The sequence below is a fragment of the Anolis sagrei genome, chromosome 2 (genome assembly GCF_037176765.1).
Source record: "Anolis sagrei isolate rAnoSag1 chromosome 2, rAnoSag1.mat, whole genome shotgun sequence".
Lineage (NCBI taxonomy): Eukaryota > Metazoa > Chordata > Lepidosauria > Squamata > Dactyloidae > Anolis > Anolis sagrei.
The window spans coordinates 131,924,871-131,938,077 of NC_090022.1; the positions used below are offsets into that span (position 1 = coordinate 131,924,871).

The window sequence follows — 13,207 nt, forward strand, 5'->3', positions numbered from 1 at the left end:
CCCATGAAGGCTATCCTGGCTCCCTCCTTCCTATCCTTTTGCCAGCAAATTGAAGGTTTTTATTCCCCCGGGTTTCTATGTACTGGCTACATTGAACTTTTAATGGTGTGCTGTTTTCTTCCATCTTTCAATTGATCTGAAATATAGTTTTAATTTCATAGTAGCTCAACAGTATTTTGAAAATCACTTTTATTATTTTTATGCCTTTGGAGATATTTTAATCTGTATTTATTTCAGTTTTTGTAAGCAGTCTGGAGAGGAAGCATTTGGAAAAAGCTGGGATATGAATGGATGAATGAATGAATTTACAAATCACGAATTGGGGAAGGAGTAACCAAAGGATTTTATTTATTTATTTATTTATGGCATTTATGGCGAAGGGTATTCTGAGCGGCTTACAAGATATATATACATACAATATATTATATTATTAGTATAGCACAATATCAGTATTATATATTATTATATTGTACTATACCATTATATTGTGATATTATTAGTAATATTACATGTAATATAAAATATATAATTATAATATTGTATTATTATTATTAGTTTTATATTTTATCACACAAACCCACTATTCCACTATAGTCGTGTTATCCCTGATAGTGAATGCACACTGCATCGAGTGCCCTCCATACTACTGCGATTATGCCAATTCACCAATCCTGTGATAGTAATTCTACCTGCCCTTGTAACCTCACCTTTCTGCACTAATGCAGTTTCTTAGTTTTTGTTGATTTTATTTTTAGTGCAATTGAACAATTCTATTTTTTAAAGGTAAATCTATATAAATAAAAATGTAATGTTTGTTTGTGGGATTAACATAACTCAAAAACCACTGGGCGAATTGACACTAAATTTGGACACAAGACACCTGTCAGGCCAGTGAGTGGCCATCACTCATAAAAACATGAAAAAACACAGCAGAAGAGGCTCAAAAAGCCAAAAAATAAAATATACATTACAACACATGTGCAAAACTACATATATACACACAAGTGTATATATATATGTATATGTATGTGTACATATTTGTGTATATGTGTATATATGTGGTTTTGCACATGTGTTGTAATGTATATTTTATTTTTACACAGACTGAGCCACAGCACCGCATGGCAGGGGTCGGCTAGTACAACCTATAAAATAATGGGAAAGCAATGGGAATAGTGAAGGAGACTAAGAGAAACTCACTCCCTGGTGTAACTTTACTGAGAGCATGCCAGCAGAGGAATGGAGAGGATCCAGAGCACCAAGGCAGGTGGTGGGAACATCACAGAATTGGAAGCTATTTATGGGCTTTACCTGCTAATAGCTAGAGAGAGGAGAATCACAGGGAAGGGTAGCAGGATGCAGGTGGCATTATGCAATATGGACTGTTTCTAAAGGTAAGCTGTTAGGAAGAGGCAGTACAAAGAACCCCTATGTTCCTAATCCTCACCTTTCAATTTACAAGGCGCCACAGCCCTCTTCTTCTCCTAAAAAGGCAGAGAGAAATGGGGATCCTGCCTTCCTGAGTGTGTGTTGCTTCCTTCTGGGAAGAAAGGCTGGGTTTTTGTTTTTTTTCGTTGGGGTTTTTTTTGCACACAGGTTATATTAATGCCTCTCACATGGCAAGCAAGCAGAATGCAGCTGTTCTACACAAGAAAGGAAGAGGCTCTGAATAGCTATACACTCAGCTAGGATCTCAGCATTATGGAACCATTTTGCCAGAGGGAGGCAGCACTCCTCAGCTGCTATTCAATGCCTCTTTTTTCTTCAATGCCTGGCCTTGATCTGTACTAGTTTCAAGTCACCCTCTGTGCAGGATTCAGAGCTGTGGCGCCATCAAGCCTGCACACAATGGGCATGGTTTGGTACAAAACACTCAACTCTGCTTAAAAAAGAAAGCAAGAGGAGACCAAAAAGACAGGGCAAGGGAACACCTAACTCTTCGGATATTGCTGGACTGCCATTCCCATCACCCCTTTGCACCGTGACCATGCTGAGGGATTATAGGGACTGTGGTGAAACTATACCTGGGCTACAAAATGCACAGAAATGCCCATGCTTACCTTTGATATGACAAAATATTAAATGGATACAAATCTATTAGGATTTGTAACAAACAACCCTGTACCTGAAACTGTTCGAGACTCTGGAGACTAACATTTAATTGCCAAGCAGTATAAAAAGTTGTTAAAACATGAAATGGAGGAGGAACAGGCAAACGATTGTATGGTTAAGTGGGCTTAAAACATTGATAAACAAATATAGGTAGAACAATGGGAAAAGGTCTTGACACAGAGTTTGCAATTTTTATTGAGTAATGACTTGAAATAATGTTTCATAAGATGAACAGATGGTAGTTAACACCAGAAAGGCTTTGTAAGATGTATAAAATAGCTCTAGTGATAGTTGGAAATGTGGGGAAAATGTTGGAACATTTTATGATATGTGGTGATTGTGTAAAAAGGCCCAAAAATACTGAGCACAAATACATCTGGTTCTAGAAGAAATTGGTAAAAGTTAAATTTGTGATGAAACTGGACTCTGTTTGCTAAGGATGTTAGATGATCAACGCGAGAGAAAATGTGGCAGATTAATGTTATATATGATCATGGCAGCGAGAATATGCCAATGGTTCTCAGCCTGTAGGTCCCCAGATGTTTTGGCCTTCAACTTCCAGAAATCCTAACAGGTGGTAAACTGGCTGGGATTTCTGAGAGTTGTAGGCCAAAACACCCGGGGAACCCACAGGTTGAGAACCACTGCTCTATGCTCAAAGATGGAAAGAGTCAACCACCCAATCACAAGAAGATTGGCTTACGAGGATTGTAAACTAGCAGATATGGACAAAATCACAATGTTGATTAAGAAGAAATCTTTCAGTTTCAAGAAAGACTGCAACTTATTTATTACATTTCTTCAGCAAAGATGGTGTCAAACCTTCACTATTTGTTATTATTAAAGGAGTGTCATTATATGGAGAAAGGATAATGGTTTTGCTTCTTTTAATGAGCTTTGAAAATTGACGGAATAAAACCACCAGGCAGAGAATGCTTAGATTTATATTAGAAAATGAATTTCTACTTGTTTTGCCTTTGTATTTTGTCTTATGGTTTGTATTCTAGTTTTTAGGTCTGTTTGAAGATTTTGTACTCATTTTTTTCTAAATAAAAATTTTCAAAAGAAAACAACACATAAGAGACTCTTTATCTTAAAACAAACTATTCATCTCTTTGACTCTGTTTTGTGGGCTTGGCACAAATAAGTCACAGGAACTACCGGGGGGGGGGGGGGGGGAGATGTAAGTTTTAACCAGCGAAAGTAAGATAGGATGGGAAAGGAGCTTTGGAGGGAATCTAAAAACCCCACCTTGAGCTCACTCACAAGTGCCACAAGTACTCTAATCAGCTATGATTTCTTTCAAAGCCAAATGTCATTCACTAGTCAAGGTTTACATTGCACCTGCTGCCAAAAATGGAGATAGGGAGAAATCTGCTGCCTGGATTAGCAACCCAAATTTCCATTGTGTCTATAGACCTGACCCTCTCTCCTCTGAAGACCCACTGCTTCCAAAATGCACATTCCCACTAGGAAAACAAGCAAAGCAGGGAAGTAAGGGCTTGGTCGGCCACTCTCCACTGGATTTGCAAGCGCTGCAACTCAATCCCTGTTGGGACTCACCTGAGAATCCAGGCCAGAAGGCTGGGTTCTCTGTTTATTTTCCCTGCTCAGGAAGGACCAAGGGAGAGCGCAGCCAGGGCTCTCAGGTGGGCTGGCAGGTGCCTATTCTTGAAGGTAGTGAGACAAGAGATCTTCATTCTCCTGTGCTTTTCTGGTCACTCCCTGAGAGACTTCTAAGCGCTGACTGGGATCTAGCCATAGGTCTTGCCAGGCCAGCTGAGAGGGGTTTCCTCTCCCCACCCTTTCCCATTACCAGGGAAGAGAAAAGCTGGTTTCTCTTCTGAAGTCCTTTGGTTAGGGTACCCAATGACATTGGCGGTGACCACTTCTCCTGACATTACTCATCTCTCAAATGGATTTAGGGTGGTGATTTCACTCTCCACACATTTTCTTTAGGAAACCATCCTCCAAGGCCAAAACAATTGTCAGGGAAGTTTCTGTGATCTGTGCTGTGGCCAATAGCAGTGACACATTAGTCTTTTCTACATTAGCACCCACCCTTTCAAATAGTCTGCCTTCTGCAGGAATGTCAGGCTTTGTTGCTAACACCTGTTAGGAGTTTACTAAAATCATATCTTTTCAATTTGGGATTGTCCACATCATAAACAGTTTTGAAATCTCTCTTGTGCTGAAAACACTATGCCTTTTTCCCATCTCTGCAAGAAAAAACAGAATTGCTGGTGGGACATATCTATCAGGGTCAGCTCTGGCACAATAGACAGTAGTCTGAAGCAAACAGGCTTTCAGCAGTGCTTGGCCCACTTTTGAAAGTGAAAAAGGATATCTGTTGATTCTGTGTAACCATGTCACAGACTCATACAGAAGTGGGTAGGATTAAAACAAGCATTTATGATCCCTGGCTAAAGCACATCACGGCCAAAGCAATTCCCTCTGATAGCTCTTCAGTTTTTCCTCTCAATTTACAAGTGGCGGCTTTGAGGACTCCATTCATATACATGCCACCCAACCCCTTATCCAGGGGGTTGGGTTATCTCCCCCAATTAGTCATTTTAGCCTACATCTTCATACCTTCTGACTCCCGGGAAGATAAGGAAAGTGCCACCACGCTGCAGATACTCAAGCTGGCAGGAGACAAAGCTGTAGGAAGGGTCCCAGGTGCATCCTCCACTTTCTCAGCCTCAGGGGTGCTGCTGTCCAAGTCAACAGCATAGATGTCAGAATGGGTGCTGTAGTACATGCGACTTCCCCCGCTGCATGCCGCACATAGAACCGGTCCCTGCAGGTAATATTCTCGGAGCTCTGGGACCTTGACCTCTTCTCCTGTAGCTGCCTTGATGGCCACCATTTTCCCATAGTGGCCCAAAGCCATGACACAGTCACAGCCCAAGTCCCCATAGGCCGGCGGCTCCTCTGCATCCAAAGACTTCCGCTCTGTCCTCAAGGCCCCGATGAAGACAACTGGCTCCTCCAAATGATGAAGGATCTTGACAGGTGAGTCTTCACGGCTGCAGTTGTCAGGAGACCTCAGGGCCTTCAAGGGCACGGAGCACAGCTGCCCATCTGGGAAGCCACAAAGGATCATGGGAGAATCCAGCATGGCAGCATCCACGCCAAAGAGGAGGCTAAAAAGGGGCTCCTCCAGCACAAAGCCCCCCGAGTGGCGAAGGTCCTCCTTGTGGTCACTGGCATCGGGAGAAGATGCACAGCACAGGACCGGAAGGAAGTTGGCTAAGGACATGTCCCCATCACCGCTGGTGCTGGTGGTGATGTCCACATGGCAGATTGGTTGGCGTGGCAAGTTCTCCTGGTCCTCAGGGCCTGGGAGCTCATGGAGATTCATGCACCACTTCCCCTGGACTTGGGAGAGGGTGACGAGGACGTCACTGAGCAGTGTGAAGGTGCAAAGCGAGGCATCAGGAAAGGTACAAGCGCTGGAGCCCATGGGGAGAATGCACGAGAAGCAGTCATTTTCCTCCCCGTCCGTTCGCTTCGCTAGCCTTCAAAGCAAACAAGGAAAAGCTCTCAGGGTAGCCATAGGGAAATGCTCAGAAACAGAGTCAGAAAATCAGAATATTTAGCATTCACTTCACAGAGTTGAATTTGAGAGCAACCAACTGTAAAAAGTGAAGGGAAGATGCTGCTCTAGAGGGAGGCTCCAAAGCTTAACCCTTGTGCTACCTTACAAGATTCACATGCCTTTTTGGAAAGGAGCTTGGGAAAGAGGGAACAAGAGAAATAGAAGGCTAACCTTGACACAAACAAAGCATTCAGATATAGCAGCTGAGAGGGCAAAAAGATTAGGTAGGGCTATGGGCCAGGGGAAGGGCCTTTACACTTTTTCTACACTTGCACCATTTCCCAAATAACAGTCACCTGTGCATAGACACATATAACTGTTATTTGCACCATGGAGAGAGGTGGTTTGTCACACAGTGGTCAAGCAATTTGAATCGGCAAAATGGTGTCATGGCAACAGGGAAGAATAGACCCCAACCCACCTAGTACTGCATTCCCACTCAGATTTGCTTCTATATCCAGATGCTAAAAACAATTTCAAAATCATCCAAGGCTTTCAGGAAAAGAAGGCCATGGTGTGTGATGGGTAGGGTTAAACTGTCACCAACTTATTGATATAGGGGGGAAAAACCACTAGGCATCTGGTTTCCATCTACCTTTCTTTGTCATTCACAATATACTACAAAAGCAACAGCACACATGTTTGACATGCACAGGATCCCAGGTTCACCTCCAGGTAAAATCTGAAGCCCTGGAGAAGAGGGGGATTTTTGTCTGAGACCCTGGATTCAAGACTAGATTGGCCAACAGGCTGACCTGGCCTTCATACATAAACTGCTCCCACAGTGACATGGAAGAGTCCAAAATCCCGAATCGGATAAGCCCCATTTCTCACCTGCTTGGGTAGTCCAAGGACACACAGTAAATACCGACCCCAGCACAAAGGATATAAAGCTGCTGGTGGACGGGCAGGAGTTCAACATGCCAAACTTGATCAGGAAATCGGTAAATGGCCTGGGAATGAAACAAGAGAACTTAGAAGGCACATGCAAAAGGAGGCACTAAAATGCACCACCTGCAACACATCCACTCTTGCCTGGTTTTGTATGCTTAGCAGGGTCAGGGTGGTTATCCTTGAATGTGAGACAGTCAGGGAACTCCAGGGTTCTCCAAGCAGGACTAACAAAAAGTCCTGCCTAAAACCCAGGGGAACTATGGCTAGATCCATCAACAGTCTCACCCAGTCTAGGTATGCTTCTACACCAGACATGAGCAAACTTTTGCCCGCCAGGTATTTTGGACTTCAACTCCCACAATTCCTAATGGCCTTAGGCCTGTTCCTCCCCCCCCCCCCCAACCAGCTGCCTAAGTGGCTGTGGGGGAAAAGGAAAGGGCCTTAGACCATTAGAAATTGTGGGAGTTGAAGTCCAAAACACCTGGTGGGCCCAAGTTTGCCCATGCCTGCTCTACACTGTAAAAATAATGCAGCTTGATATCAATTTGCCATGGCACAATGTTAAGTAATCAAGGGAGCTGCACTTCCACAAGGGCTTTACCCTTCTCTTCCAAAGAGTGCCGGCACCTCACCAAACTACAACTCCCATGATTCCACAGCATCTCATCCAAGCATTCTCATTATAAATGGAAATTGTTTGCAGTATTACTACATCTCCTCCCCTGGCCTGCTTTAGTGCCATTTACAGCAGCCAGGCATGGAGAAAGGCAGTGATTGAAACTTTTCCAATTTTTTTTCCATGTCAGGAGCAACTTGAGAAACTGCAAGTCACTTCTGCTGTGAAACAATTGGCTGTTTTCAAGGACATTGCCCAGGGGATGCCCGAATGTTTTACCATCCTGTGGGAAGCTTCTCTCATGTCCTCGCATGGGAAGCTGGAACTGACAGACGGGAGCTCACCCTGCTCCCTGGATTGGAACTGCTGAACTTCTTGTCAGCAGTCCTGCCAGCACAAGAATGTAACCCACTGCGCCACTGGGGGCTCCACTTTTCCTGGTATAAAAATGGGAGAATTTCCACCCTATGCAATATGGCTAATGGAAAAATGGACTGCAATGGTAGTAAAAAGCTGGTGACCATGCTTACACATATATTGCCTGGTATGTTTGGTGTTTTAAACAGTTAGAAGGGAGTTTCTCACCCTGAAATGCTGTAGTCACATATAAGGGGAAAGAGCCAGCAAGCAGAAGAGCTTTTGTTACCTCCTGCCCATTTTACATCTGGCCAGACATAACCTCCTCCGGGTATCATTTCATACTCCCGGAGGCATGTAGTCAGAAGCCATTATGTCTGAACACACTTTGATTTAACGCAAGCTCTGGTCTCATAAATCAGCTGGCTCTTATCCCCCCCCCCCCTCTCTGAATGAGGATGTACAACTTATGCTTTCCTTGCTGAAAAGCATGCACTGCAGTCAGCGATCTTGACGTTACCCAGTAGTTTAAGGGCGATTCTTCATTTTTAAGCTCTAAGCAATTGCCTCTGCTGCTGCACTATGCCGACGAACAAGTCACATCTTTTATCCAAGATGGGGCTCCGTTTCAGAACACGCAATAATAACCCACATATCTATGTTTCCAGCAAAACCTATAAGAGGAATCTGCGTGCTGAGAAACAAGCATGCTTTCAGAGCATAAGAAAGCCAGCAAAAGCCAGGTTTTTAGACTCGCGTGTGATCTAAAGAATCAGCAATATGTATTTCACCCATTTGTGACCTACTTCTCTGCCTGAAATATATGTAAGAGGCTGAGCCAGATATTGCCATAATAGGTTCCTTAGAAACAAGCAAGGGCATAAATTTAAGGGATCCATTTGACATCATGCTAAGGCTTGCTGTGCTAATTACATGGAGGCTATATGAAAAAGGGCTTTTCACCACATTCAGCTCACAGACACTGAACAAAGCCAGAAAAGCACCATTTAATTAACCATTCCAAAGCCTTTTACCGCACTACTCAAGAAAGGGAAGGGCATATTTGTAAGTGACAGACATGAAATATATATTTTAAAAATCCTTTATAGACAGATGCCAAGAACTGGATTCTATGTGCTGGCTGATTGTGAAGCACCGACAACCAACCTGAAATGAAATGCATAAAGGTCAGCAGGACATCTAAAGAAAGGCTCAAAGGACAAGTGGCAGGTCTCCGCATGGGGTAGGCTTGCCTATCAATTTCCCAAAAACTAAACATCCAAAATCAAAGGGTGTTATGCTAAGCTAAAGCTTCCAACACACTGATGTGTAGCATTTAGCCCAAAATTATTTATTGTGGTGCCCTTGTCGGTGGTGCAGTGGGTTAAACCCCTGTGCCAACAGGACTGAAGACCGACAGGTCGCAGGTTCAAATCTGGGGAGAGGCGGATGAGCTCCCTCTATCAGCTCCAGCTCCTCATGCGGGGACATGAGAGAAACCTCCCAGAAGAATGATAAAACATCAAAAAATCATCCGGGCGTCCCCTGGGCAACATCCTTGCAGACGGCCAATTCTCTCACACCAGAAGCGACTTGGTTTCTCAAGTTGCTCCTGACACGACAAAAAAAATAATAAATCTGCTCATTCTCTCAGAGGGATGTCGCATATTTAACTGGACCTTCTATTTGTCAGTGGAAATCAGGGATGTGGTTAAATACAAGACTGACATATGTACATCTTCAGGTGGTTTCAAAACAAACACAGAGTCGGACAAAGCAAATACAAGGCTGGTCATGACCCTGAGCCTGGAAAGGATGTATAGAGGCCAGCAGTCACTCATTAGTACACTAAGGGTGCATCTATTTATTTATTTATTTATTTCAGAGTTTTGTATACCGAGCTTCTCAACCTCGTCGAGGGACTCAGCGCGGTTTACAGCCATAAAAACATATACATTCATTAAAATATCATATATCACAAATTACAAAACAACTAAGGTCAAGCTTTGGCCCTCCAGGTGTTTTGGACTTTAACTCCCACAATTCCTAACAACCGGAAGGCTGTTAGGAATTGTGGGAGTTGAAGTCCAAAACACCTGGAGGGCCAAAGTTTGACCATGCCTGATCTACATTATCTGATTAATGTAGATTGACCCAATGCTATGGAATCCTGGGATTCGTAGTTTGGTCAGGTGACAGCACTCTTTGGCAGAGAAGATTAAAGCTTTTGTAGAACTACAACTCCCATGATTCCACAGCATTGAGGCATGGCAGTAAAATGGTGCAAAACTGCATTAATGTACCCTAAGTCAAAATTGTCTTCGTATGGTTAGGCTCCTGAGAATGTAAGGTCTGTGATGCCAAAACTGAATATCTACTGTTTCTCCAAAACTATTTCTCTGAACACATCTGCAGCAAACAGATCTTCAAAGTTCGACAGAAAAGACACTCATTGGTGCATGCAAATTAGTTCGTTTATATAATTTAAGAAGTACTTGTCGAGGGTTACCTTAACAACTAAATGTGGAAAAGTGAACAAGCCGAGAACGTGCATACAATCTGTTCTCTTGCTTGTGCATAAAAGCATGTAGCAACGATTCCACCGGCTACTGTGACTCGATACTGTGATAAAGAAAAACCTATTGCAGAGAGACTGCTGGGATTGTGTTTCATTTTTGGATTTGGCTTTCTTTTGATGGGAAACTGGACCTCTGACCAAGTAAAGGCACCTCTCCAATACAGTTCCTGCTTGCCTTGATCACTTCTCCCCTTCCCTACACTTCAGTAGCCCCAATTTGGGTGCTTTCATAATGATGTTTTTTTTTTTTTTTGCATACTCATGTGTGATTGGTTTTAAATTGTCCATGCATGACAGAGGAGGCAAGCGCAGCTGCACATTAATAAATGCAGCAGACAAGTGTGCGAGAGACATCTTGACTACCTCTGGGGATGAATCTAGCATTGCAGAATGGATGCAGATTGACACCGCTGCAACTTGCCATGGCTCAATGCTATGGAATACGGGGAGCTGCAGTTTCACAAGGCCTTTACACTTCTCTTACAAAAAAGTGGTGGTGCCTCAGCAAACTACAGTTCCCATTATTCCCTAGCATTGAGCCATGCAGTTAAAGTGGTGTCAAGCCGCATCCATTCTATACAGTAATGTAAAGGTTTCCCCTGACTCTGGCGGGTGGTGCTCATCATTTCTAAACCAAAGAGCCGGCGTTGTCCACAGACACCTCTAAAGTCATGTAGCCGGCATGACTGCATAGAGGGCCGATACCTTCCTGTTGAAGTGGTACCTGTTGATCTACTCACATTTGTATATTTTCGAACTGCAAGATTAGCAGAAGCTGGGCCTAACAGTGGGAGCTCACCCCGCTTCCTGGATTGGAACCACCGACCTTTCGGTCAGCAAGTTCAGCGGCTCAGAGGTTTAACCCACTGCACCACCAGGGAAGATGCACTCTAAAAAGGGAGAATAAGACAGGCTTTCTTGGGTACCAATGTCAAAAAGAACCTGTATCACCCTACCTGGCTTCTCCCACTAAATCTAAGAAACCCGCCCCCCCCCCCATGTTTTCTGTCCCACCCCCTCCTAAATCTGGAGGAAGATGACAATATCCTGCTTTCTTCTCCGAAATGAGAGAAGCCTCAACCAATCTGTGGACTAATCTGGCGACCTCAGCATCCTTTGCCTTCTCCTCCCCCAATTGGTTCTACATTTGAACCTATTATTATGTTTAAGTTGGTCCTAAATTTGGACCTATTATTATCATGAAAACCAGCTTTCTTCTCTTAAATGACACTGAAAGCCTCAATCTGAGGAACCAATATGGGGGCCTCAGCATCCCTTGCCCCACGTGGTGTAATAGGTTAAACTGTTGTGCTGGCAGGACTGCTGATTGAAAAGGTCAGCGGTTTGACTCTGGGGAGCTGGGCAAGCTCCTGTCTGTCAGCTCCAGCTTCTCATACGGGGACATGAGAGAAGCCTCCCATATAATGGTAAAACACCTGGGCGTCCCCTGGCCAATGTCCTTGCAGATGGCCAATTCTCTCACACCAGAAGCAATGTGCAGTTTCTCAAGTTGCCCCGACACAAAAAAGCATTCTTTGCCTAGGTAAAGGTTTTCCCCTGACATTAAGTCCAGTCGTGTCTGACTCTGGGAACTGGTGCTCATCTTCATTACTAAGCCGAAGAGCCGGCATTGTCCATAAACACCTCCAAGGTCATGTGGCCAGCATGACTGCATGGAGCGTTGTTACCTTCCCGCCAGAACGGTACCTATTGATCTACTCACATTTGCATGTTTTCAAACTGCTAGCTGGACAGGAGCTGTGGCTGACAGCGGGAGCTCACGCCGCTCCCTGGATTCGAACCTGAGACCTTTCAGTCAACAAGTTCAGCAGCTCAGTGCTTTAACCCAATGCACTCCCCCCCCCCCCCAATTGGTCCTAAATTTGGAATTATTATTATTATTATTATTTCATGCTTCCTTCCCTTCAAGGGACCCATCCATATTGCCAAATCATGCAATATGAAACTGCATGACATGGTCAGGATTGGCTCCTAAAATTCCTATTGGACTGAACTAGATGATTCTTTACACGGCGGTCGTATCATGCAGCCTCAAACTGGATGAGATGGCAGTGTAGAAGGGGCCTCAAAGCCTCATCCTGGGGACCTCAGCCACCTCTGCCCCCCTCCCTCCCTCCCTCCCTCCCGCCTCACCTTCATGAACCTGCTCTCCTGGTCGTAGACGTAGACGTACTCGGTGCCGTTGGAGAGGTAGATCTGGCTCCCGTGGCACAGGACCCGGGGCTTCCCCGCCGCCAGGCCCCCCACGGGGCAGCAGAAGCCCGCCAGGTAGTCCACCCGGTGCCCCACCTGCGCCATGGCGGGCTCCCACCACAGGGACGCAAGCACGCGTGGATGGCAAGGACCCAAGAAAGCAGGCAGGCAGGCAGGGGGGAGGAAAGCGTCCCCTCGGGGGCGCCCTTGGCCCTTCCCACTCGAGACGCGGCCACGCCGAGGGGCCCCCACCCGCGGCGATGGAGGGAACAAAGAGGGCGACACGGGTGGGGAGAGGAGAGGAGCCACGAATCCCTCCCTTCCGAGTAGAATGAAGGCAAACCCTAAACCCCGCCTAAAGCCACCAATGACAACCGCTTCGCCCAATCCCGCCCCCTCCCTCGGCAAGGGGCGGGGATAGAGCGTTGGCCCCGCCTCCACTTCGTCTCCCCTGCTGAGTAAAATGCAAACCATAGACCCGCCCAAAGCAAGCAATGACACCCGCACTGGCCAATCCTGTCCCCTCTCCCGGCAAGGGGCAGAGATAGAGCGTTGGTCCCGCCTCCCCTGCTGAGTAAAATGTATAGAACCCGCTTAAAGCAATCAATGACACCCGCTTCAACCAATCCCACCCCCTCTGCCTTGACAAGGGGCGGGGATAGAGCGTTGGCCCCGCCTACACTTTGTCTCCCCTGCTGAGTAAAATGCAAACCATTGTTTGATGTTAATTCGTTCAGTCGCTTCCGACACTTCGTGACCTCATGGACCATCCCACGCCAGAGCTCTCTGTCGGCCATGGCCACCCCCAGCTCCTTCAGAGTCAAGCCAGTCCCTT

The 13,207-nt window shown here is 45.4% G+C and overlaps 1 protein-coding gene across 1 annotated transcript in view; it reads right to left on the minus strand.

Annotated features, from left to right (window-relative positions):
• The window catches only part of FAAP100 (FA core complex associated protein 100), a 29,662-nt gene extending 16,903 nt beyond the window's left edge, over nt 1–12,759 (minus strand). Inside the window, exons 1-3 of the mRNA XM_060764265.2 lie at nt 12,313–12,759; nt 6,548–6,666; nt 4,705–5,633 (exon numbers count right to left, since the gene is read on the minus strand). Of these exons, the coding sequence (XP_060620248.2) occupies nt 4,705–5,633; nt 6,548–6,666; nt 12,313–12,477 (1,213 nt within the window). The 5' untranslated portion in view covers nt 12,478–12,759. The remainder of the gene's footprint in view (nt 1–4,704; nt 5,634–6,547; nt 6,667–12,312) is intronic.
• Nucleotides 12,760–13,207: the final 448 nt, after the last annotated feature.